This window comes from Gymnogyps californianus, chromosome 17 (genome assembly GCF_018139145.2).
Source record: "Gymnogyps californianus isolate 813 chromosome 17, ASM1813914v2, whole genome shotgun sequence".
Lineage (NCBI taxonomy): Eukaryota > Metazoa > Chordata > Aves > Accipitriformes > Cathartidae > Gymnogyps > Gymnogyps californianus.
Window position 1 is genome coordinate 6,169,380 of NC_059487.1, and position 20,081 is coordinate 6,189,460.

At 52.8% G+C, this 20,081-nt stretch overlaps 2 protein-coding genes across 7 annotated transcripts; both read right to left on the reverse strand.

Moving 5' to 3' along the window:
- Positions 1-2,791: 2,791 nt before the first annotated feature.
- On the reverse strand, positions 2,792-10,088 carry BLCAP (BLCAP apoptosis inducing factor). 5 transcript variants are annotated; one of them, XM_050907487.1, is made up of 3 exons: positions 9,917-10,088; positions 8,729-8,963; positions 2,792-3,225 (listed from the first exon to the last, which is right to left on the reverse strand). In XM_050907487.1, exon 3 carries the CDS (start codon positions 3,110-3,112, stop codon positions 2,849-2,851), a length of 264 nt encoding a protein of 87 aa, XP_050763444.1. In that variant the 5' UTR covers positions 3,113-3,225; positions 8,729-8,963; positions 9,917-10,088; the 3' UTR covers positions 2,792-2,848. The 5 variants fall into 5 exon arrangements, with proteins under 5 accessions (XP_050763444.1, XP_050763445.1, XP_050763442.1 ...); XM_050907488.1 differs by lacking the exon at positions 8,729-8,963 and having other exon boundaries at positions 2,792-3,195; XM_050907485.1 differs by lacking the exon at positions 8,729-8,963.
- A 3,150-nt stretch (positions 10,089-13,238) lies between these two features.
- PIGT (phosphatidylinositol glycan anchor biosynthesis class T) lies at positions 13,239-19,320 on the reverse strand. Of its 2 annotated transcripts, none has more exons than XM_050907239.1 (12): positions 19,152-19,320; positions 18,567-18,744; positions 17,598-17,725; positions 16,996-17,096; positions 16,752-16,838; positions 16,402-16,489; positions 16,216-16,313; positions 15,752-15,917; positions 15,448-15,648; positions 14,146-14,311; positions 13,929-14,012; positions 13,239-13,793 (listed from the first exon to the last, which is right to left on the reverse strand). In XM_050907239.1, the coding sequence occupies exons 1-12, from the start codon at positions 19,318-19,320 to the stop codon at positions 13,541-13,543; spliced, it is 1,719 nt and encodes a 572-aa protein (XP_050763196.1). In that variant the 3' UTR covers positions 13,239-13,540. The 2 variants fall into 2 exon arrangements, with proteins under 2 accessions (XP_050763196.1, XP_050763197.1); XM_050907240.1 differs by having other exon boundaries at positions 18,567-18,731; positions 19,152-19,226.
- Between the last annotated feature and the right edge of the window lie 761 nt (positions 19,321-20,081).

The following is a 20,081-nucleotide window of genomic DNA, read 5'->3' on the forward strand; positions in this document are numbered from 1 at the left end:
GCTTTTCAAAAGCCATCGGGTTTGACCTGTTCTGCAGTCGCAGGCTGGTTTTTCATGGTCTCTTTACAGAGGAGGAGGAGCAGGGCATTAGCATGGGATGTGAGACCTCGTTGGGTTCCTCACTCCGCCTGAGGCTTTCTGTCTGACCATGATGAAGTTGCTTTCATTTTCTATCTTTAAAATGAAGATGGTATCTCAGTGCCCTAAAGAGGCTAAGACAGTGTGCTGGTGAGGGCTGCGTGCATATCAGGGAGTGCTCTTTAACTATGGTCGGGGTGGGAGGGCTGTAAAAAGTAGGTTTCTTACCCATCGGTCTGCCAAGATCTCTCCTGTCACTACACTGGCAGCCTCCCTCTTTTGAAGTGCTTTTTTGCTCCAAGTTGGGTCTCGCAGAAGGGAAAGCCTGCAGCTGCGTCTTGTCTTGAACCCCATGTACAAAGCCAGGGCTTGCTTTCGTCCAAAGGACTGTCTGGCTCCGTGGCTAGGGTTTATTTAAATTGCTGTGAGTGCAACTTGGCTAGTTAGCAACAAAAATGTACTCTTAAAAGAACTGACTGCATTAGCTTAAATAAGTTTAAACTTAAAAGTTGCTCAGAGTGCAGACAACAGTCTTGCCATAGCTTGCAAATGAGATACCCTCCCCTCTCCTTTCTATTTATGCTGTAGCTAATATGACAGCTACTGGGATTTCCCTCGGCCTGACAGGTGATAGAGCCGTCATATCTATTCTTGGTGATGTGGCACACACTTTTTTTTTTTAAACATGTAAACACTGATATGCCCTGAACCCTTTCCAACTTGGACTTGATCTTCAGGGCTTGGAGCAAGGGTAGAGGAAGCCGGTTTCAGCTCCAGCAGCACAGTTCCTATGCCCTTTAACTCTCTGAGGTGCTCCCGGGCGCCGTCAGATCCAATAGTCCCGTGTCTGGCTGCAGCATGTGCCCCGCTTCTCCCCCCGGTACTACAGGGGGTCATGGGCAAAGCTGGGGAAGGGCGGACACAACCGAATCTCCCCCTGGATGACTCGTGGCAGTTGGGTTGCAGCCCGGTCTCTGCCCACAGCAGGGGGACAGGTCGGGAAGACGTGGCATCGTGGGATGGGCTTACACTGCGTAGGCGCCCAGCAGATAACACTTTTACTGCCGGTGTTCGGGATTAGCAGCTTTCAGGACCCAGCTCTGTGGTTTAATTTCCTAAGTGGTAAGGAAAGAGGGAATGTGTCACGTTAAGTGCAGAGATACCACCAGAAGTGACCTCCTGTGTTGTGTGTAAAACAAGCCTGTTTAGGAATCACCAGTATGGTTCTCAGTCTGCTCACGGTCAAGTTAAACAGTTAATGAGAAGAGTCAGTACTGGGAGCTACAGGGTAAACAGGCTCTACCTCTTGCTGGAGACTCCAGGGTTACTGTGCTGGGAACAGACAATACAGAGACACATGATTGCTGGGCTAAGGCATCTGCAATGAGCAGCCAATGCATCATGCTGGGCAGGAGGCCATAGACCAAAGTTTATAAAGCTTTATTAAACATTTTGAACAGCTGTGCAATGAACAAACAATACTCTGGAAGTTTCATAACCTCATAGCTTGAACTTCCTCGGGACAGCAACAGCCACTTCTGCTGCTCTCCACTATGAGACTGAAGTAAAGACAATCAGATGGCAAAGGGGAGGGAAACCTTTAAAGTTTAGAGACAGTATTTTGTGTTAACCTCTAAGGCTTCTCACAAACCAACCTCTGCCCCAGGCTGGGCTCCCCAAGAGCCATGGCTGCACAGAGTAAAGTATGCAGCGTGGAGCTCTGCACAGCTGTGGCTGTAGGACTGACCCACCACCACCTAGGCTTCTTGACATCCTTCTGCCAGGGGAGGTGGAGACACTGGGCGCTCCTCCAGCCTCCTCCATTCTCCAGTCAGTAGCACCAGCACCTTCTGTCACCCCTGGCCCAAAAACACTATCAATCACTGAAAACAGCTGAAGCATTTACTGCTTCAAGCCATGCCTTCACCTCGGGATCCTCTCCGGCCCTGCCCACACCGGGCCTTTTGGGCTAGCATGAGTTTTATAGGGTGAGGTTCACAGTGGCTTTCAGAACCCCGCATCTTGCAGCATACCGGTTCTTTATCCCAACAGTCAATACCTTGGTAAACCCTGGAAATCTAGGAGGGGAAGAGATAGTCTCTACTACCTGTGAGGCTTTATAAAAGCAGCAGCATAACTGAGGCTTTCAGGCTATGAACTCAGAGCGTAAGTAGTTCAGAAAGCACTTCGGCAGTGCACGCATCTCTTTGGCAGGCTGCGCAGGAGGAGATGACTCAACTGCCTCTGGCTCCAGCAGCTTTTGGCCAACTGCATCTGTGAGCTGTCGAGCTTGCCCTTGGTCAGCAAGGCGGGAAGGCTGGCTCCCCACAAAGAGAAAGACGGAGAGAATCTTGTAGCTACTCGAGCAGAATCAGTGGGCCGAGAGCCCTGAGTTAGACCACCGTGGCCTAATGCAGACAAGTGAGTGACACACAACGCCGCCGCCGCGCAACAGCTGGGCAGAGGCCAGCAGCTCAGTCCTCCACCAGTTCTCAGTTAGGAGGGCTGGGGTCCCTTCCCGGTGATACAGGAAGGAAAAAAAAGATTTCTGCTTCTAAAAAAGCAGGTGCTGCTGCCAGAATTCACACAGTAAACAAGTTGAATTTCACAGGCAGAGTGGGAGCAATTTACCACTCTAGTCCACACACAGTTACAGGAAACAGGCTGTTTTTACTCCAGTCACATGCCTAAACCCCCTCCCTCCTCCCTAGCCCACCCCCTTTTTAAAAGCAAAACAAGAGCCCTCAGCAGACTGGAAGATTATTGTTTTCTAGGTGCCCACTATGCTGGGATCGTGAGCTGATTCCGGCAACTGGGATCCTGTGCAGTGATACAAGAAGCAGTTCCCCCAGCAGCTGTAGCAGATGAGGAATAGAGCTGCCAGGAAGACCAAGGCACAAATCGTGCAAGGTTTCCGTTCCAGGAGGAAACTGAGCAGGTAGAAGCCCATGAACATTGAGTGACTGAACCACAACGCTGGGTTGAGGGGCTTGGGTATGAGCAGGACAGGTAGCAACCACTGAAGGCAGTACATTGTGGCTGGCTGGCTGGGGCCTTGTGGCAGCAGCAATCAGATGTGCTCCAGAACAGTCTCCAGCAACTCCTCCGGCGCGCAGGCTGTTACGTAGGGAGGGGTAAAACGTCAGACTGTCAGAGAAACACAGCAAAAAAAATGAACAGACATTCTTCTCATACAGCTTCATTTACTCCCAAGCATCGTATGCTGATGCTTGAACTCCCAGTACTAAATTCTGGTGTGTCTCAGAGCTGGTGGAAAGTTTCCTGCTTTCTGAACCACTCAGCTGGGGACGTGATTATCTGTTGCTGGTGTAGACACGTATCCCTTCTGTGCTCTGTTTCTCAGGCTTTTACCCAGGCTAACAGTTGTGAGACCCTTTTCTTTAGCATAGTGCAGGAACAGAAAGGGAGAGGGGAGAAACAGAAAGGAAAACAAGCTGCCACAGCCTTCCCTACACATGTATTTATCCAAGACCGCCCAAAGACTTGGATGATGGTACAAAGAAATGCAATTGAGGGGTAAACTATTAGGTGCTACAAAGAAGTGTTAAGGAAGCATTAGTGTAAGAAGTGTCTATGAAGTGTTAAGCACACAAACTGCTTCCTCCCAGGCACAGACCCATTATAAAGCCTTCCAGCAAGACAGCATAAAATTCAAGCTATACATGTAGCTACCCAGGAAAGCCCTGACAGTGTCCAGGCTGCAAAACAAAGGGGAGGACAGTCCCTGCTTAAGGGATTTATAACCCTTGCCAATCAGCCAAAGTCAGATAAGACAAAGTATGTGAATAGATCAAAGAGGGGACAGTCTCAAAATGGCAATTTTTGTAAGTGCTGTAAACACAGGATTTCCTCACTTGGATTATTATAAAACCCTGTGGAAACAGCGAGCTTTAAGGGTGTCTCTAACCAGGGATGGCAGCACACTACAAGTCCAGAAAACATGCTTCTACCTTTAGCAACCACATCAACTACACTAAGCGTGTGTGGGTTTTTGCTTTCTAGGCAGTACAAACATCTCCAAGAATTTCAGATGGCTTTAAAAATAATAAATGCCTTACAGGTGTTTTTACAGAGCCAGAACTGTTGAAAGGGGGCAGGAGAGTGAAGTTTAGCAGTCTGGGATAGCAATAGCAGGTCAGGCTAGAAGATACCAGTATTGTTGGGAGGGAATAACTGGAAGTTTTCCTTCAGTTCATGCAGCAGGGAAACCATGAGAAGAGGGTACGCCTAGCTTCTTATCCCCAAAAGGCAAAACCACGCAGGGGAATGCTGGAAAAGGGAAGAGCTTGGGAAGCGTGCTCATCCCTGCTACCCTGTAGCATATCATGATGACATGCAGCAGCACTGAGTGAAGGAGCTGCCAGCCAGGACACAGAAAGACAGGCGAGAGGACAGCCCCAGCCTTGCAGAATGCCACAGCCTCACCCACACTAAGCAGAGCCTGGTCAGAACAGTGTCTTGCAGCAATCCTTTTATCTGAAAATACTCAACTGAGTAGTGCTCTGTCAGAAGGATGAAGGGCTGAGCCGAGCCTGTTAGGATTACAACTGGGGGGTGGGAAGGTTAGTAGGATGAAGGAGTGAGAAGGTAAACAAACAGCACATTCCGCTGGCTCCTGTTGGCAGGAGAAGGGATTTCCTGGCGAAGGGAGGGAGAATGAGGGATTGCACAGAAAAGCCAAGAGAAAACCACACATGGTTCTCTTCCAAAAAAACACTGAGGTCAGACTTGTCTTACAGCTCTGTAAGCTTGTAGGTACCAACGGGCTCTGTTGTCAGAAGCAGGAAGCATGCTGCCATCCGTGGTGTTCTTAGCAGCAGGATCTATTTTAATGTTAGCAAGGGAGAATGCAGGCCAAAATCTCCACCAGGGCAAACAGATTAAGAATGTTTGGGGAAAGTATGTTGTGCTGGTGCTCCTGCAACAGAGTGTTCTCCAGCAGAGAGAGGGCAGCTGAGGTTCAATTAGTAAAACTAAGCTGCAGTTAGGCAGCCAAAGAATAAGGAAGAAGTTATTTTATGTTGCAATATGGATAAAGTCAAGTCAAAGGAATAAAACTCCCAATGTTAGTCCTGTTTTATGCAGGTCACTCACTTGTATCTTTAAGGGCAAGTCTAGTCTCAAGCCTGTTTCCTCCATCTATAAACTGGAAATAAGGATTACTTATTTCATAACAAAATATGCTGTCTGCTAGCCTTTGTGAACCACTTAGATGTTTCTGGAGCAAAAGTACTGCAGAAGTATTAGATAACTTTTTTCCAAGGGGAAGAATGGAGAGAAAAGATTTAACAACAAATATTTGAACAGAAAGGTAATTACCCCCCCCCAACTTTTTAGTTCAGATTGCATTGAATACAACAAAATTGTACCAAATCAATGATCTGCAGCTGCCTTAATCCTCCTGAAATGCTTGTTCCTTGAAGTTTCCTACAGTCTTTCTCTACTAAGTGCTCCAAACATTGAGCAGTACAAATCACTGCATAAACATCATGTCATACTTCTGCTAGACCCAGCCCTGAAGTCACATCAGCTTGACTTCTGTAGCTGGACATGTGCGGCAGTCTTTGGGTCACCCGTCTTTGAAGCTTTAGTTTAAAGTGCCTACAGACAATTGCTTTGGGCTTTCTGTCTCTAAGGAAATGGATAAAAACCAACCTAAGATGACATGTCTGTCAGAAGAGCGCAAGGCTGGAACAAAGCTCTAGAATCTTCCAGGACTAATGTCATAAATCTCTCAGCTTTAATAAGGCCATGTGTCGCTATTGAGCCTTTAGCCCCCAAACTTTACAACTGACTACAATTTAAGAGTATAATTATAATTCATGATTTAGCTGCATTTCACTCCACGGTCTGGCCTCCTCACCATGGCAAAGACTTAAGTGATAATGCTCTAAACAGTGAGGTGATTCTAAGTGTGGAAGCATTACCTAAATACTTCCTACAAACACAAATACCTCTCAGAACAAGTTACCCATTTTTAAATACTGGCATTTCCTGCAAGAGCCAGTTGCATGTACCAACAAATGCAACCACTCTGCAGAATAAAGAACCATTTAATAATGGTTATTTTTACTGTGAAGTTTCAATGTCAATGCCCTTCAATCTGCAAACCTCTTTGGACTTCTAACAAATGCAGGCATTTGAACAGTTAGTCTTGTATCTATAGTCAGTTTGCTTGTATTTTCATGTGCCCCTTCACTATCCACCAGTTAAAGGTCAAAACCCCTTTGTCTGCTGTATCCCACAGCTGATCCTAGATAAGGTACCTACTACTAGAGACTTCTGCAGCTCTCTTCCTCAAGGCACGTTCCACTAGTAAGATACATACTCTTCCTAGCTCTTCACTGGAGATTCCTTTATACAGCTGGCAATGAGACTGAGTTCTCTTTCCATGCTATCGATCAAAGAGAAACAGCGTCTCCTGCTATCAACTCTTTACTGAGCAGGGAACTATCACTCTCCTTGGTGCCCAGGATAGGCAGTCCCTTCTTGAAGCCATAACAATATTCAGTTTTGCCTAGATTCTCAAGCAAGGTGAAACTTGCAAATGAAAATTTCCTACCTTGTTGTCTCTGTCCCCTCATGATCCAAGCTAAAGATTACCACGGCCCAGAGCAAATAAGAACCTGTCACCCAACAGTATTTCTACCAGCTCCCTGTTTCACAACCGCATCCTGCTTTTCCTCAACCAGTTGCTCTGGTTCTCCCCTGCCTGACTCATCTCTTTCCTTAGCCAGCCTGGTGCCCTGCTATTCTCAAGACTGCTCTCGTGCTCCTGCTCCAGTCATCTGACTTGGCGGCCACTCATGTTTACCAGGCAGCTCCTTTTGTTGCACCACCACTGCCTCCTCTCGCTCCTCCGCAGCTCTTAGAACCACTTGAACTTGCTTCAGACCCCTCATTAGGAGAGAGCAGGCGATGCTCCCGCTGCTCTCCCCGCAGTCAGCGCTCGGTGGCTCCGTCTGATCTCCATGTGCTGCTGGAGCCTCCTCCCTGCCAGTTCCTGCAGGCAGAGGAGCAGCCTGGGGAGGTTCCCTGTGCACCTCATTAGTAAGCAAACACCAATACTTTTCCACATGCTTATTAATTGGCTTCCATCATGTTCACAGCCCTTCCTTCTGTCATCTGCCCTCCCAAGACCATTCAAAACCAGCAGCTCCTACTGGCATGTGTTTGTGGGGAGGATTTTCAAATTCCAATGTGAGGGTAGCAGCACACCTTTCCCAGCCAGAAACAAAACTTTAACTATGACACGTCAAAAGTGAGTAGCACAGCGCTAATCTGTAGTGCTTTGCAACGGATCAGTCACATTTTAGAATAAATCCATCTGAGGAGCTAGCAAGCTGTTCCTTGATATTCTACAAGCTAATTCAGCAATTAAAAGGCCGAGAGATGTTCCTACACCATAGGTTTTATAGATCAGTACGCTAACACCAAGTCTGTACCTTTCTCAAGAATGTCTTAAGTCCTTAACAGTCCATTTACCCTGACAGGGGAGAATAATCAGCTGGCTTTCACTAAGCACTTAAAAGGTAAGCTTGTTCAGACCTTACTAAGGCAGCTATTAAGTCAGTACTGTCCACAAGGAACTTCCCCAGCAGATGCTACAGAAACAGTCGCCCAGGCTGGCAGCCAAAAGGTCTGCAATAAAAGACCAAGTAACCTTTTTATTGGGGGAGTGGTGGTGCCAATCTCACCCTTTCCCAGAGCTGAAGTTTCTGCTTGGGAATGAAAAGTCACATTGTCTAGATAGAAATCTCTCAAGTTACACAGTGCACATAAACTTAAGAGTAAGCCTCAGGGACTTGCACCGAGTTTTTTACCGATAAGGCTCACCTGTAGTACAGTTTGCTTAAAATTGTTTAAACAAAAAACCCTGTCACAGCCATGTAACTTGAACTGATGTGTGCGGGCAGTGCTTCATGCTGCCAGCATGTGTTCAAAACCAACTCTCAAATACCACGTAGCACCCAAATAGGCTGCTAAAAAATACACAATATCCAAAGCATTGGGGGGAAAGAAAAGAGGTGAAAGAGCTATCAAGTTACAAGTTTGAGGAGTTCAGCTAAGAAAACCAACAGCAGACCAGCTTTCTAGATGTCAACCCTCTCTCTTAAAAAAACCCAAGAACCATAACTGTTCAAACTTTAAGACCTATTTGCAGTATCAGGGATTTAACTTCTTCAGGGTCTTTTTTGGCCTTGCCACTATTTGTTCTATTTTTTTAAAGCTTTATCTGCCAGTATGACTCAGCTGGAAAAAGTGAGTCTTCAATTTTTGGCAAAGGCCTTACCCCATTCTTTGATAAGTTCATGCCTTGAACACTTGATATACTCAGAAATGGTGCAATATAATTGCAAACAGTTTCCAAAAGAGCAGCAAATCCTTGACTAACCAAGCCTCGGGGTTACGAAGTGTTCTGATTTCTCAAGCTAAAGACAAGCCAAAGCAACTCATTTCATGAAAAGCAGAGGCTCTCTGTTGAGTCACTCTTTTCATCACTTCCATAGCTGCTCTCTGAGCTTCACTACTGATTGGGGGATTGATTAACCTGAGTCCAGAGGTAGTGCAGTGCCCACTCCATTTGGACTGCAGTGCACTCACAGCACCAGGGTGAATAAACCTCCACCTGTAAGCAGGAAGGCAGCAGTATGATCCGTGTTTCTCTGCACAGTAAATCACAGGAGCAGAACCTTAAGTCAGCCAGCTCTGTGGTGGGAAGAGATGTCAACATCGACAGCTGTCATCTGAAGTATCGCTACTTTCATTTGTACTAATTTATTAATTCTCAGTGGTCCTCATTCCTGCCCTCTGCCTTTGTTTAACTGCCAAAGATCATGAATTCCAAGATCATTCCAAGTTCCCTGAAAAACATAATTATTTTTAGTTTTAATTTGGATCTCTTCTACCTTTGTGCCTTCGACAGGCTTCAGAAGCCTGAATACAGCCCGACAAAGGGCAGTTTTCTGTGTCTTAGGTAAAGAGAGGCAAAAATGCAGTATTGGCAAGGGGTTCTGGAGAGTTATGACACATAGGTTGGAAAAGCAAAGGTTACTCCACTATGACAATATTTGCAAGATCAATTGTAATGTTTCAGTACAGGGTTAATGAAGTATAGCAGAGTTCACTGTGTTGTGGACTGCATTTAAGAGCTTTGTTTTTCACCTTCTCTTGCTCTCGCATGTTTGGGATGTAATGAGCAATGTTTGTACAACAGAACAGGCTTGTAAACTTTGCTTTGCAGTTGGCTCAAAGCGTCCGTGGGGTTGCAGGGAGGGGGCCGGCCCGGGCACAGCAGCGCTGCGGAGTGCCGTATTCTCTGCTGGACAAAAGGATGTCAGAGAGTTGTCTGGCTCTGGGGAGAAATGGGCCTGGGTTTGCTTTTGGAAGGTGCCAGAGCGCAGCCATGAGATGTTCCTGATTGACAACAGAGGTGCAGAGGGGGGGAAAAGAGTCGCGGGGCGAAGCATACAGTGGTGGTGTTCTCATGTTAGGTCGGCAATAATCTAAGCATGTTCACGGTAGGCTGAAACCGGCTTTTATAACCCAGGCACGCCTGGCTACGAGAGCGCGGCTCTTCCGCCGGCACCGCACTGGGAAACCCCCCGAGCGCTTCCTCCCGGTCCCCAAAGTTAGCGACTTGTCACCTCCAGCTCCGGCAGGCCTCCGCTTGCCCGCTGACAGCGTGAAGGCCGCGCCGAAGCCGGGCGCTTCAAGGGAGCTCCTCTGCCCCCCCCCCCCCCCCCCCGTCGCCGACCCAGAGGCAGGCTGGGCCCCGGCGGCCCCCCGCCTGCTCCCCTCCGCGGCCCGTACTCACGGCGCGGTGCCTCCGCCTCACGCCGCCATCCCGAGGCCGCCTCCGCCGCGGGCCCGTCCCCGCCGCGCCCTGAGGAGGGAAGGGAGAGGCCGCCCTCGGAGCCGGCCGCGCCGCCCGGGGGCCGCCCCGCGCCCGCCGCCTGCGCGCCCCGACAGGACGCCGCCGTCCCACCAGGACCCCGCCGCGGCTGCCCGCCGCCCGCCTGTCCCCGGGCCTGAACCGGACCGGCCCCGCCGCGCAACGGCTCCGCCGCGGGCCCGCGCTCCGCCGGCGGCGGCTGCGGGGGCGGTGGGGGGGCGCCGCTCCGTCAGGCGGCGCCGCGGGCAGCCCCGCGGAGGGGCAGTGCGCCTGCGCGGCGGGCGGGGGCGGGCAGTGCGCCTGCGCGGCGGACAGAGTGGGCAGTGCGCCTGCGCCGGGGTCAGGCGGCGCAGGGTGCGCGCCTGTGCAACGCGGGCGCGCGCCTCGTCTCGTGTTTTTTGAGCGCTTCCTTGCTTTTTAAGAAATTATATGTATTTATGTATTTTTGTAATTTAAAGTACCGTTTGCACGCTTCTTAGCACCGCGTGGCATGCTTTTGGCAGGCTTGTTTTGCATGGCATTGTGTGGGGTTTGCACGCAGCTGGCATGCTTTGCACTGTGCTTGCTTGTACGCCGTCGCAGGCTGCTTGCACGCTGCAGCGTGCTTCTGGCACGCTTTGCTGCATGGCACGCTGTTCACATAGATTTTTTTTTTTTTGCATGCTGTTTGCACGTGTGCTTTTTGCTTTCTTGCATGTTGCAGGCACTGCATTTTTGCATGCAGCTTGCATGATTCTCTGCAGAGTGGCCTGCTTTTTGCATGCTTTCTTACATGTGGTTGCATGCTGTTTGCAGGCTTTTGTTTGCATGCAGTTGGCATGTGTCCTTGCACACCATTGCACGCTGTTCCACATGCTCACGGTGTTTGCACTGCGTGGCACGCCAAGTCCATGCTTTCTTGTGTTCCATTGCATGCTATTTTTAGCCTTGTTGCATGCTGCTTCCTTGTCACACATGGCAGTGCACTTTTGTTGCTGACTTAGCCCTGTCGAGCCCCAAGGGGCCCCAGTTTTCCATGCTGCAGTAGGGTGGGCACCTGCAGCCTGCACAAGTTTCCTGTGTAGAGCAGAGATGGCTCCATGGCCTCTCCCCTTAAACACTTTTATTTTTGACTTAGCTTGCTGGTGGCCCTCCGGCTGAGCGTCACTGGGCTGGCAGCAAAGCCCGGGCTGCTGTGAGCACTCCAGCTCCAGCCCTTCTCTGCAGATACCCAGCAGCAGGTTACCAAGCACAGCTCAGCCATGCCCAGCTCCAACTGGGTTCCCAAGGAGGCCATGCAGAGAACAGAGAGAAATAGTCCAGGAAAAAAAACCCAAACACTAAGATTCAGGGTTTTCCCAGCCGTTTAAAACCCACCCAGCCATGGCTGCAGGGCCGCCCACGTTTCCCGCAAGGGTTTTCCGCTTGGCTGGCCCATGCATTCGATAGATGTGATAAGACCGACTCCCTCGATGGCCTGGCAGGTGTCAATTCAGCCCAGGACGGTTTCCCTGCTGCTCTGCCGTTATTCCAGGCTGACCTCTTTACAGGCTGTTTAAATTCCTGGTCTATGGCACCACATGGGAATGGCCCAAAGCCTGTGGCTGATATGCCAGCTCCAGCACCCTTTGCCCATGGTGGCTCCCGACTGGCCCGGCACAGGGTGCCCTCATCATCCTCAGCACAGGGACCTCTTGTCCCGCAGAACTGACGGTGGGGTTTGCAGCAGTGCTGTGTTTCTCACACTGGTTTTGGCTGGTTTGGCCTGTGGTGCCAGCTGCATCCATGGGCACTGGCCTCCGTGCTCGGGAGGCTTTGCCGGATTCCACGTAATGCCCGTGGCACACAGGCTTCGCCCCGGGGAGCCGGGCTGGGGGGACCTTGGCCACTCTGAGCTGCTCCGGCACGTGCTGATGGTTGCAGTCTGCGGGATTTATCCTGGACCTAACCTGAAACAACTTGAGGTCTCCAAATCCTTTTGCAAACTGCAACATGGACCCTTGTGCCTGAGACTCCTGGCCGCGTCCCCCTGCGCTGCTGCGGGAGCTGCGCGCTCGCTCGGGTTTTGTTTGGTTGTAGTTCTAGCTTTCTATAAAGAAATTCCATTTTGTGCTTGAAGCCTGGCTGGCGGAGCTGTGGCAGCAGTCGTGTGGCTGGAAGCAGCGTGAGCTCCCAGCCCCGTGGCGTCCTTCTCAGCAAGCAGGGACAGAGAGGGGTCATCCCAAACTCGTGTATTCTGGCAGCTCTGCAGGCTGCATGGAGCCATCCACTGGAGTGGATCCGTAAGGAGGTGCAGAGAGAAGGGCATCTCTGGTAGGGAAATGAAAGGTAATCCCAGGCCAGTGGGAACAGATTGTTCTGTGCAGGACAGGAGGCAACGGGGTTTTTATGGTCTTTCTGTTCAAGCGGAAGGTTTTAAAGGACCTCTGGCTGTGCTTTGCTTTGATTCCGGGGAATATTTCTTCTAACGATTTCCTTGTGCTTTGTTTAGCTGCCTGTAGGCAGTTGTCTGTTCCTATCACAAAAGCCACATCCGAGATGCAAAGGACGTACCCCTGAAAACAGCACCGTTGGAGGCCGAGCAGCACCACCAGCATCCCCTCGCTGCTCTGTGTGAACCGCGGCAAGGCGGTACCTTGTATTTTATGAAAATAACTGAAGAACGCAGTGGTGCTGGTGTTCTTGCATTCTCAGCCCAGGGAGAGCTGAGACTGCTGCCCACCAGCAGAGCCTGGCCGGCTGCAGCTCAGCACTTGGGGTCTGCTGAGCCCACAGGCTCCCCAAAGCTTTGGGGACGCCGTGGCTGCATGGGAGCCGTTGGGCAGACGTGCAGAAATGATACCAAGGAGGCAGAGGAGGATCTTGTGCTGCAGCAGAGGGGTGAGCAGGTGGAGGGATTTCAAAATGCTGCAAATAGAAGCTGGGAGCAAGAGAAGCTTTTTCCTGAGAAAGAAAATAAACCCTTGCCGTGGCTGAGGGGACAGACGTACACCATGGCCAACAATTAATTTGCAAACTGGCTCAAATGCGGTGAAGTGTGGCAGGAGGGAGCTGTGAAACGTGGCAGTTGTGGAAGGTGAGATGGTAGAGCAGATGAACCCATCTCTTCGCTGCAGATCACACCCCTTCCCCTTACCACGTCTGCATCTCCTCTCAGCTGACTCGGGTAGCGTGCTAGAGACTTAGCGCTCACAGATTCTCACAGGGTCACCTCTGCCTGTGGGGTTGAGAAAGTAAAACCAACCAGGAGCAGCAGAAATGTACAAAACAGCTCAAGTTTACTTCCAGCGTTGTTCCCAGCACATAAATTACTCCTCTCCCAAACAGAAGTCTTATACCTTTCCCAATCCTGTAGCAGTGCAGTTCAGTAGTCAATGGGCTTAGAGCCATTTTCCATCTTAACGACGGAAGCAACCTCTCAGCTTGTTGGATCCCAAAGAGAGATCCAGGCAGCAAAATGGAGGAGGAGGCGGCGGCTTCCAGCAAAGACAAGAGGCAGCAGCAGCGCTCTGCTCCCTGGGTCTCCCCACGGAGCCCCGCGGCCAGCGCTGGCTGCCCTCGTTTCTCTCAGAGGGGGGGCACCCCCCTGAATTTGCGGATGATGTTGGCCAGCCGCTTGGCCAGCCCGCCCCGGCTCGGCTCTTCCACGTGAAACGTTCTGGTCAGCAGGTTGTAGAAGGAGCCGTAGCACACTGCCACCACGGTGCAGGTCAGGCAGATGACGTTATAGGGCATGCTGAAGTCTGGCGTCGGCAAGTTGACCAGCAGCGGCTCCGTGTACAGGCGCACAAAATAGCTGGAGCCATCAGAGGAAGGAAACCTGGAGAGTGGAAGCAGGAAAGGGAGTGTCAGCCCACACAGGGCCGCTGCTTCGTGCTCACCAGATGGGATGACAGTGGCCGGCAGCCTGCCAGCGCTGCAGTACGGCCCCGCTCCCCAGCACAGGCACACTCACAGCGAGGTGAAGAGAGGGCTCTCCTCCACATCCACGTCCTTCATAGCAATGACGCTGGGCACCAGGGCACTAAGCACAGACGAACTAAGGAGACAAAGGACATGCTAGCGTCAGTCCTGCCAGCAGAGACGCAAGAGTTTTTCCCATCCCCAGCAACCTGGGCAGTAACTCCTACACGAGGCCCAGAAGGGGATGAGGAGCTGAGGCATGTCGTTACCTGACGTAAAAGCCGTGATTGGGGTCGGGCGTGTACTCTGTCCACTTCAATAAGGCCCTCTCAAACTGGATTGTGATCTTGGTGACAGAGTTGGCTGGCAGCTGGATCAGCATTTCCAAGAGGTGAGGCCGTCTCCGGTCCTGGGCTGGCTGGTAGTGGATATAACCTAACCCCAAAGAGACGTGTCAGTGGCACTGGGGGGACCTTGTCCAATCTCACATTGCCTGGACATCTCTCATGGGGTGGGTGCTCCTGCTCTCTCCACTGTCCTGGGAGATGTTTTCTGGGCAAGTGAAGATGCACAGGTAGCAAAAAGCGTATGTTAAAGCTAAATCTTGCTGGTCTTTAGAGCTGATGACCCATGAAACTTGAGTGTTCATAAGGAAAGGTACAAATGCAAAATAAGACCCAGTCATCAGTTTTAAATTGAGCCTCCTTTACTACAAAAATCAATTCACTTTGCTTTAGACCCTTGTTGGATTATGAAACACCATTGTCCTGGTTTCGGCTGGGACAGAGTTAACTTTCTTTTTAGTAGCTGGTACAGTGCTGTGTTTTGGATTTAGTGTGAGAATGATGTTGATAACACTCCGATGTTTTAGTTGTTGCTAAGTAGTGCTTATCTTAAGCCAAGGACTTTTCAGTTTCCCATGCTCTGCCAGCAAGCAGGTGTGCAAGAAGCTGGGAGGGAGCACAGCCGGGGCAGCTGACCCCAACTAGCCAAAGGGGTATTCCATACCATGGAACATCATGCCCAGTATATAAACTGGGGGGAGTTGGCCGGGCGGCGCGGATCGCGGTTCGGGAACTAACTGGGCATTGGTCAGCGGGTGGTGAGCAATTGCATTGTGCATCACTGGTTTTTTTTCCTCCCCCCCTCCTTTTTTTGTCGCATTCCTTTTCATTACTATTATTATTATATTTCATTATTACTATTGTTAGTATTATATTTTACTTTAGTTATTAAACTGTTCTTATCTCAACCCACGAGTTTTACTTTTTTTCCTTTGCTTTCCTCCTCCTCACCCCACTGGGAGGGGGAAACGGCTGCGTGGTCCTGAGTTGCTGACTGGGGTTAAACCACGACAACCATCCATGTGCCTCTTATAAAACAGACTTAATAAAGTCCCATCTGCTGTAAGCACTGAACTGAAGGCTAGGAAAACATCCTAAGATGTTTTGTTTCCCAGTCCAATTTCCCAGTGATCACTGGGGCCCAAGGGAGGGACTAAACCATCTCTGGAATGAGCGACTTGTGCCAAGGGAATCGGGTGGCATGTGCTCCTGGGACGATTTACTTACTTGGCTTGTTTTCCTTCCCCTTCGTGATGATAGTCAGAGTGTGCACATAGAGTCGCAGATACCACGGCACAGTCTCCAGCAGGATCACGGGGAAGGCCCGGTACGGGTGAGTGTTGTAGATGAGAGTGCTGATCTCTCCGGTCTGCAGCCCATATCCACTCACATAGCGCTGAGCATGGAGTACGGGTGTCGGCAGTTCCGCTGCGAAAGAAGGAAGGACACAGGAAAGGGGGCCATGCCAGGTGATTTTTAGGCCTGGAGGCCTGACCAGCGGTGCAGGTGGAGTGAAGTTCTGGTCACTCACAGCTGTCTTGGGGCCGCTTCCACTTCAGCTGCACATTGAGGCTGCGAGATGTATTGAAGAGCGAGGGGCTCAGCAGGTCATAGACGGCATAGGTTCTCTTGTCTCCCTGGACAATAGCTTCATGTACAGATGCTGGAGCAGGGGTCACTTCCAGTAACTCCTTTTCCTGAGAAAGCAAATGGACCATGAAAGGAAAAGTGCCCCTGAAGTAACTGGCAGCGCTGGGCAAAGCCCCTCTGGCTGGCCCTGAGCTTTCCCACCCAACGGCCAGCTCCGCACTCTTACTAACAGCACCCCGCTCATCCCCGCAGCCCTGCTCAGAGGAAGGAAACCACCTCTTCGTTAGCCCTGGAGGGCTCCTGGGGGGCCCGGCCATGCAGGTGGTGGAGGCGAGGATGTTTCAGAGCCACACGAAGTGGCTGAATTGAGGGAGCAGGGGGTGTTCTCTGGTCTGTGAGCATTACCTTGTTCTTAGGGGAGATGTCAACGTAGACTTTGCTCTGCGATGCCAGAGGACACGCGTCAGTAAGTGTGCGAGAGAACATCTTAAAGAGGGACCAGTCTGCGGGAAGCAAAGTCAGTGGCAGGCGGAGTGAAGTGCTGCAGGCTGGGGGCACTCGAGGACCACAGCGCACTGCCGCCGAGCTTACCTTTCCTTCCTTGGCCGCTGGAAAAGGTGTCAAAGACCACAGTGAGGGTCTGTCTGAGCTCCCAGGACACAGCCAGGCAGGAGGCATCCTGGACAAGAGAGAGACAGGTGGCTCTGATCACACCTTCTGGAGGGGCAGGACACCAGGACGGAGCTGGAACTCCACCAGGACTGCAACAATCCCATCGGGATGCAGGTGCGACCAGAGAAGCAGGACGACAGCTGTGTTAGACACAGGCAACCCAGCGCAGGGGAGCTGGGCAAACCGGTGAGTCACCTTGCAGTGTCACAAGGCGGCTCTGGTTTTCTCTTGGGGGTGTTGAAGGAGGGAGCCCTGAGCCTCGCACTTACCCGGCAGACGGGGCGGATGTGCACTGCCTGCGAGTGGTAGCTGCTGTGGAACAAGCGCTCGGCCTTCAGCAGCACAGCGAGCCCAGCCTGCAGGGAGAAAAGGAGAAACTCAGCCCCAGGTCTGTTCTCTGCTCCCACTGAGAGAAAGGCCCTGCTGAGACTTCCCAGTGCACGCTCCCGGATTGCTGTCGGGAACCCGGCTCCATTGGGAGTGGCCCAACGAGGCAGCAGGACTTGCCATTACCTTTGAGCCACATGGTAGCAGCTTCTTCCAAGGCGTGAGGTTCTCTGTGCAGACGACCTCCCGGGGCAGGACAGCATATCGCAGGAGATGGTGATCTGTCCCTGGGCAGGGAGGTGGAGGGTCAACAGGCTGGTACTGCTACAGGCATGAGAGCAGAAGCAGACCTGTTCCACCCCACAGTGTACCCCACAGCCCACCACCCTGTCAATATGCCCGAAATGCCACAAGCTCCATCAGGAACAGATCCCACTCTGTTCAGAGTGATTTGGAAAGAATAGGTAAGGGTATATTCTAGCAGATTTTGTTCATGAGTGCCTTAAATCCTCTAGTCCTCACTGTTTCATAAAATATTTTTCAGAGAGACAGACAAGGGGCTGGGAGCATCTGCCATGTACTGCTTGTGGGTTTCCTCTGTTCAAGCCTCATTCATAGGGAGAGGAAATGCTTCCAGGAGGAGGTTAACAGACCCTGTTGTACACACCCAGACCCAGAGTTGTTGCAGGACCTGTGCCCAGACTCCCTGCAGAGGCACGGGGCAGAACTAAAGCTAGAGGCAAGAGTGAGAGGGCAGGGCCGGGCAGCCAAGTGCAAGCTGGGCTCACCGTTGGCTAAGCCCAGGGGTTTGAAGGATGCTGTTGGAGTGACTGTGTTGGTCGAGTCAATGAAGTTGAGAGAAGCACAGAATATTCCCGAGAGGATGTTACTCAGCTCTTTCCACGCTTTGTCAACACTGTGTGAGAACAGATACCAGAGATTACTCAGCAGCTTGAATCCTTGGAACAACAAGTATCAAGTCAGTAACATTCAATAAATACACTGGGGTGACCACGCTGGCTTTCAGAAGCTGCACAGAGTGCGCAGACAGAGGCTGCTGGTCACGCACTCTCTAGCTCACTTGGTATTTTATTCTAACGCATGAGATTTGGGGGACATTCACTGCAGGGGCAGCTCCTGGGCTGGCAGGGCTTCTCACAGCCAGGGACCCGGCGGTGGGTGCAGCTGGTATGTGAGGAGAGAGGCTGGGGGAGCAGGGAGCATGCGGGAGGTGACATGCAGTGTATGGGGAAGGGGCTGTGAGACCTAAAGCAACATCTTGGTGCAGCTTTGAAGGCTGACCAGACCGGCAGACGTGGAACAGGCCACTTGTAGGGAGGAGAGAGCTCTGTGAGTCCACGCAGAGCTGCTGCTGCTCAACCAGGGGCCCTGTGCTAAGGGAGATGGTGACAGGTATTGGACAGGAGTCGAAGGAAGTGAGTCACGGATAAGAGATCAAGATATAACCCCGTCATATTAATGTAGTGAGGGGTTAGTCATCACAAACCATAAGGGAATTACTTGTTCCTTTAGTGAACAAAGGTTTGCCATCAGCACCACATCGTGCCCTGTGTGCTGAGCGGGGCTACATTCTGCTTTTCCTTAGAGCTGCTCCTGGTGTTGGAAGCTCTTTATTCCAGCGGACACTTCCCAACCCAGGAGGCCCCTGCACACACTGTGGCTGCCTCGTGTGAGAAGGGCGACAGCTCCCAGGAGCGGTGGCCGTGGAGGGACAGACCCATGGCTGGGGTACCTACTCAGTGACGGTGGGCTGGAACCAGACCCAGAGCTCAGCGCCGGCGGGTGCCTGGAGGGGCGGCTGCCCCCAGGCCCGGGTGCGCCAGAAGCCCTGTGTGAGGGCGAGGTGGAGCTCCCGCACGCCTAGCGCTGCCACCAGCTGCCCCAGCGCCTTCGGGAAGAGCCTGTAGTGAGAGACTGCGGGCAGCGTTAGCCCCTGCCCTGCCCATCTCATCCCCCCGGCCCCTTCCCCTGACGTCACACTAGGGCCTGGCCAAACATGATGTCATCCCCTGGTGCTACCCCTGCTTGCATTGTCACACGCAGCCTGCTTGCATCACTGCACCGAGCCCCCTCGTGCTGATGTCACTGCAACCCTCAGCCCCCATAGCCTCACTCTGCCCTGTTCCCGCTCACCTCAGCCCCCCCGATACAGCAACCTCACCCCCGCCCCTGACGTCACTCGCCCCGCTGACGTCATTCCCCAACGCGGTAACGTCATCAACCCAATGCAAGCCATCACGTCGCGTCGTCACCCCGCGAAATAGCTCCGCCCCCTGCGCCGCGCCCCGGCCAATAGCGGCCCGCCCTGCGCCCCGCCCTACCTGCGCCCCGCTGCAGGTCGGCGTCCCATCGCGTGCGGAACTGGAAGGTGGCGGCCACATCGCCGGCGGGCAGCGGGCTCAGCAGCAGCTCCTCCCGCAGCGCGTCCCGCCGCGCCCGCCCCGGCCCCGCCGCCAGCAGCAGCACCAGCAGCGCCGCCGCCGCCAGCATCCCGCCGCCCCGGCCCCGCCACCGACTTCCGCTTCCGGCCGCCCGGCCAATGGCGGCCGCTTCCGGGTCGCCATGGAGACGCGGCGCCGCAGCCCCGGCCCGGTCTCGGCTCCTCCCTCACGGTGAGGGCCCGGCCCGGGGCCGGAGGGTCCGCCCTCTCGCGTGGGCCGGGGAGCCGAGGAGCGGCCGCAAGGAGCGGGTCCGGAGCCTGGAGCCTGCCCCGGCTCGGGGGGGCGGGAAGCGCCTGCCTGGCTGTGCCTGCGCCTGGCCGAGGGAGAGCACCCGGCAGCGGCTGCCCCCAGCCTAGGAGCGAGGGCGTCCGTTTTGGGGAGTGCTCCCCGAAGGCTCCCTCCCCGGCTTTTAAAATCGGGGAAGCTCTTGTGCGGCCTGAGCTGGGGTGGTTCGCTGCAAGGCTTTGCCGGGCACGAGGACTCCGCAAGGACTGTGCCTGTCCCCGCCGCGACTTCCTCCTCCCAGCTCTTCCTGCTGTTGCCTGCTCTCCCTCTCTCCTTGATGTCTCCTTTCCGGAGGGCAGCGTCTATCTCTGGGCGCAGAGCCATCCGGAAGCACCCTGCTTCCACCGGCTGCCAGCCCCGGCCAGCCTCAGGCCACCCCAGGAGGAAGCAAACTGCAGCCGCAGCAAGGCAGCGCTGGGGGTGGCAGTCCGATGCAGCTCACAACAACCTCCCGCTCTGGCCGGTCGTTCCCGAATAACTGGGGCACTCCAGCCGGCCTCACGAAGGGTTGGCTGACGCAGGAGG

Coding starts and splice junctions, on each gene's coding strand:
- BLCAP (XM_050907488.1), bottom strand. CDS start 3,112: ATGTACTGCCTTCAGTGGTTGCTACCTGTCCTGCTCATACCCAAGCCC.
- PIGT (XM_050907239.1), bottom strand. CDS start 19,320: ATGCTGGCGGCGGCGGCGCTGCTGGTGCTGCTGCTGGCGGCGGGGCCG. Junction 16,839..16,995: donor TGCTACCATGTGGCTCAAAG/GTAATGGCAAGT, acceptor TTCTCCCTGCAG/GCTGGGCTCGCTGTGCTGCT. Junction 15,918..16,215: donor ACATCTCCCCTAAGAACAAG/GTAATGCTCACA, acceptor TTGCTTTCTCAG/GAAAAGGAGTTACTGGAAGT.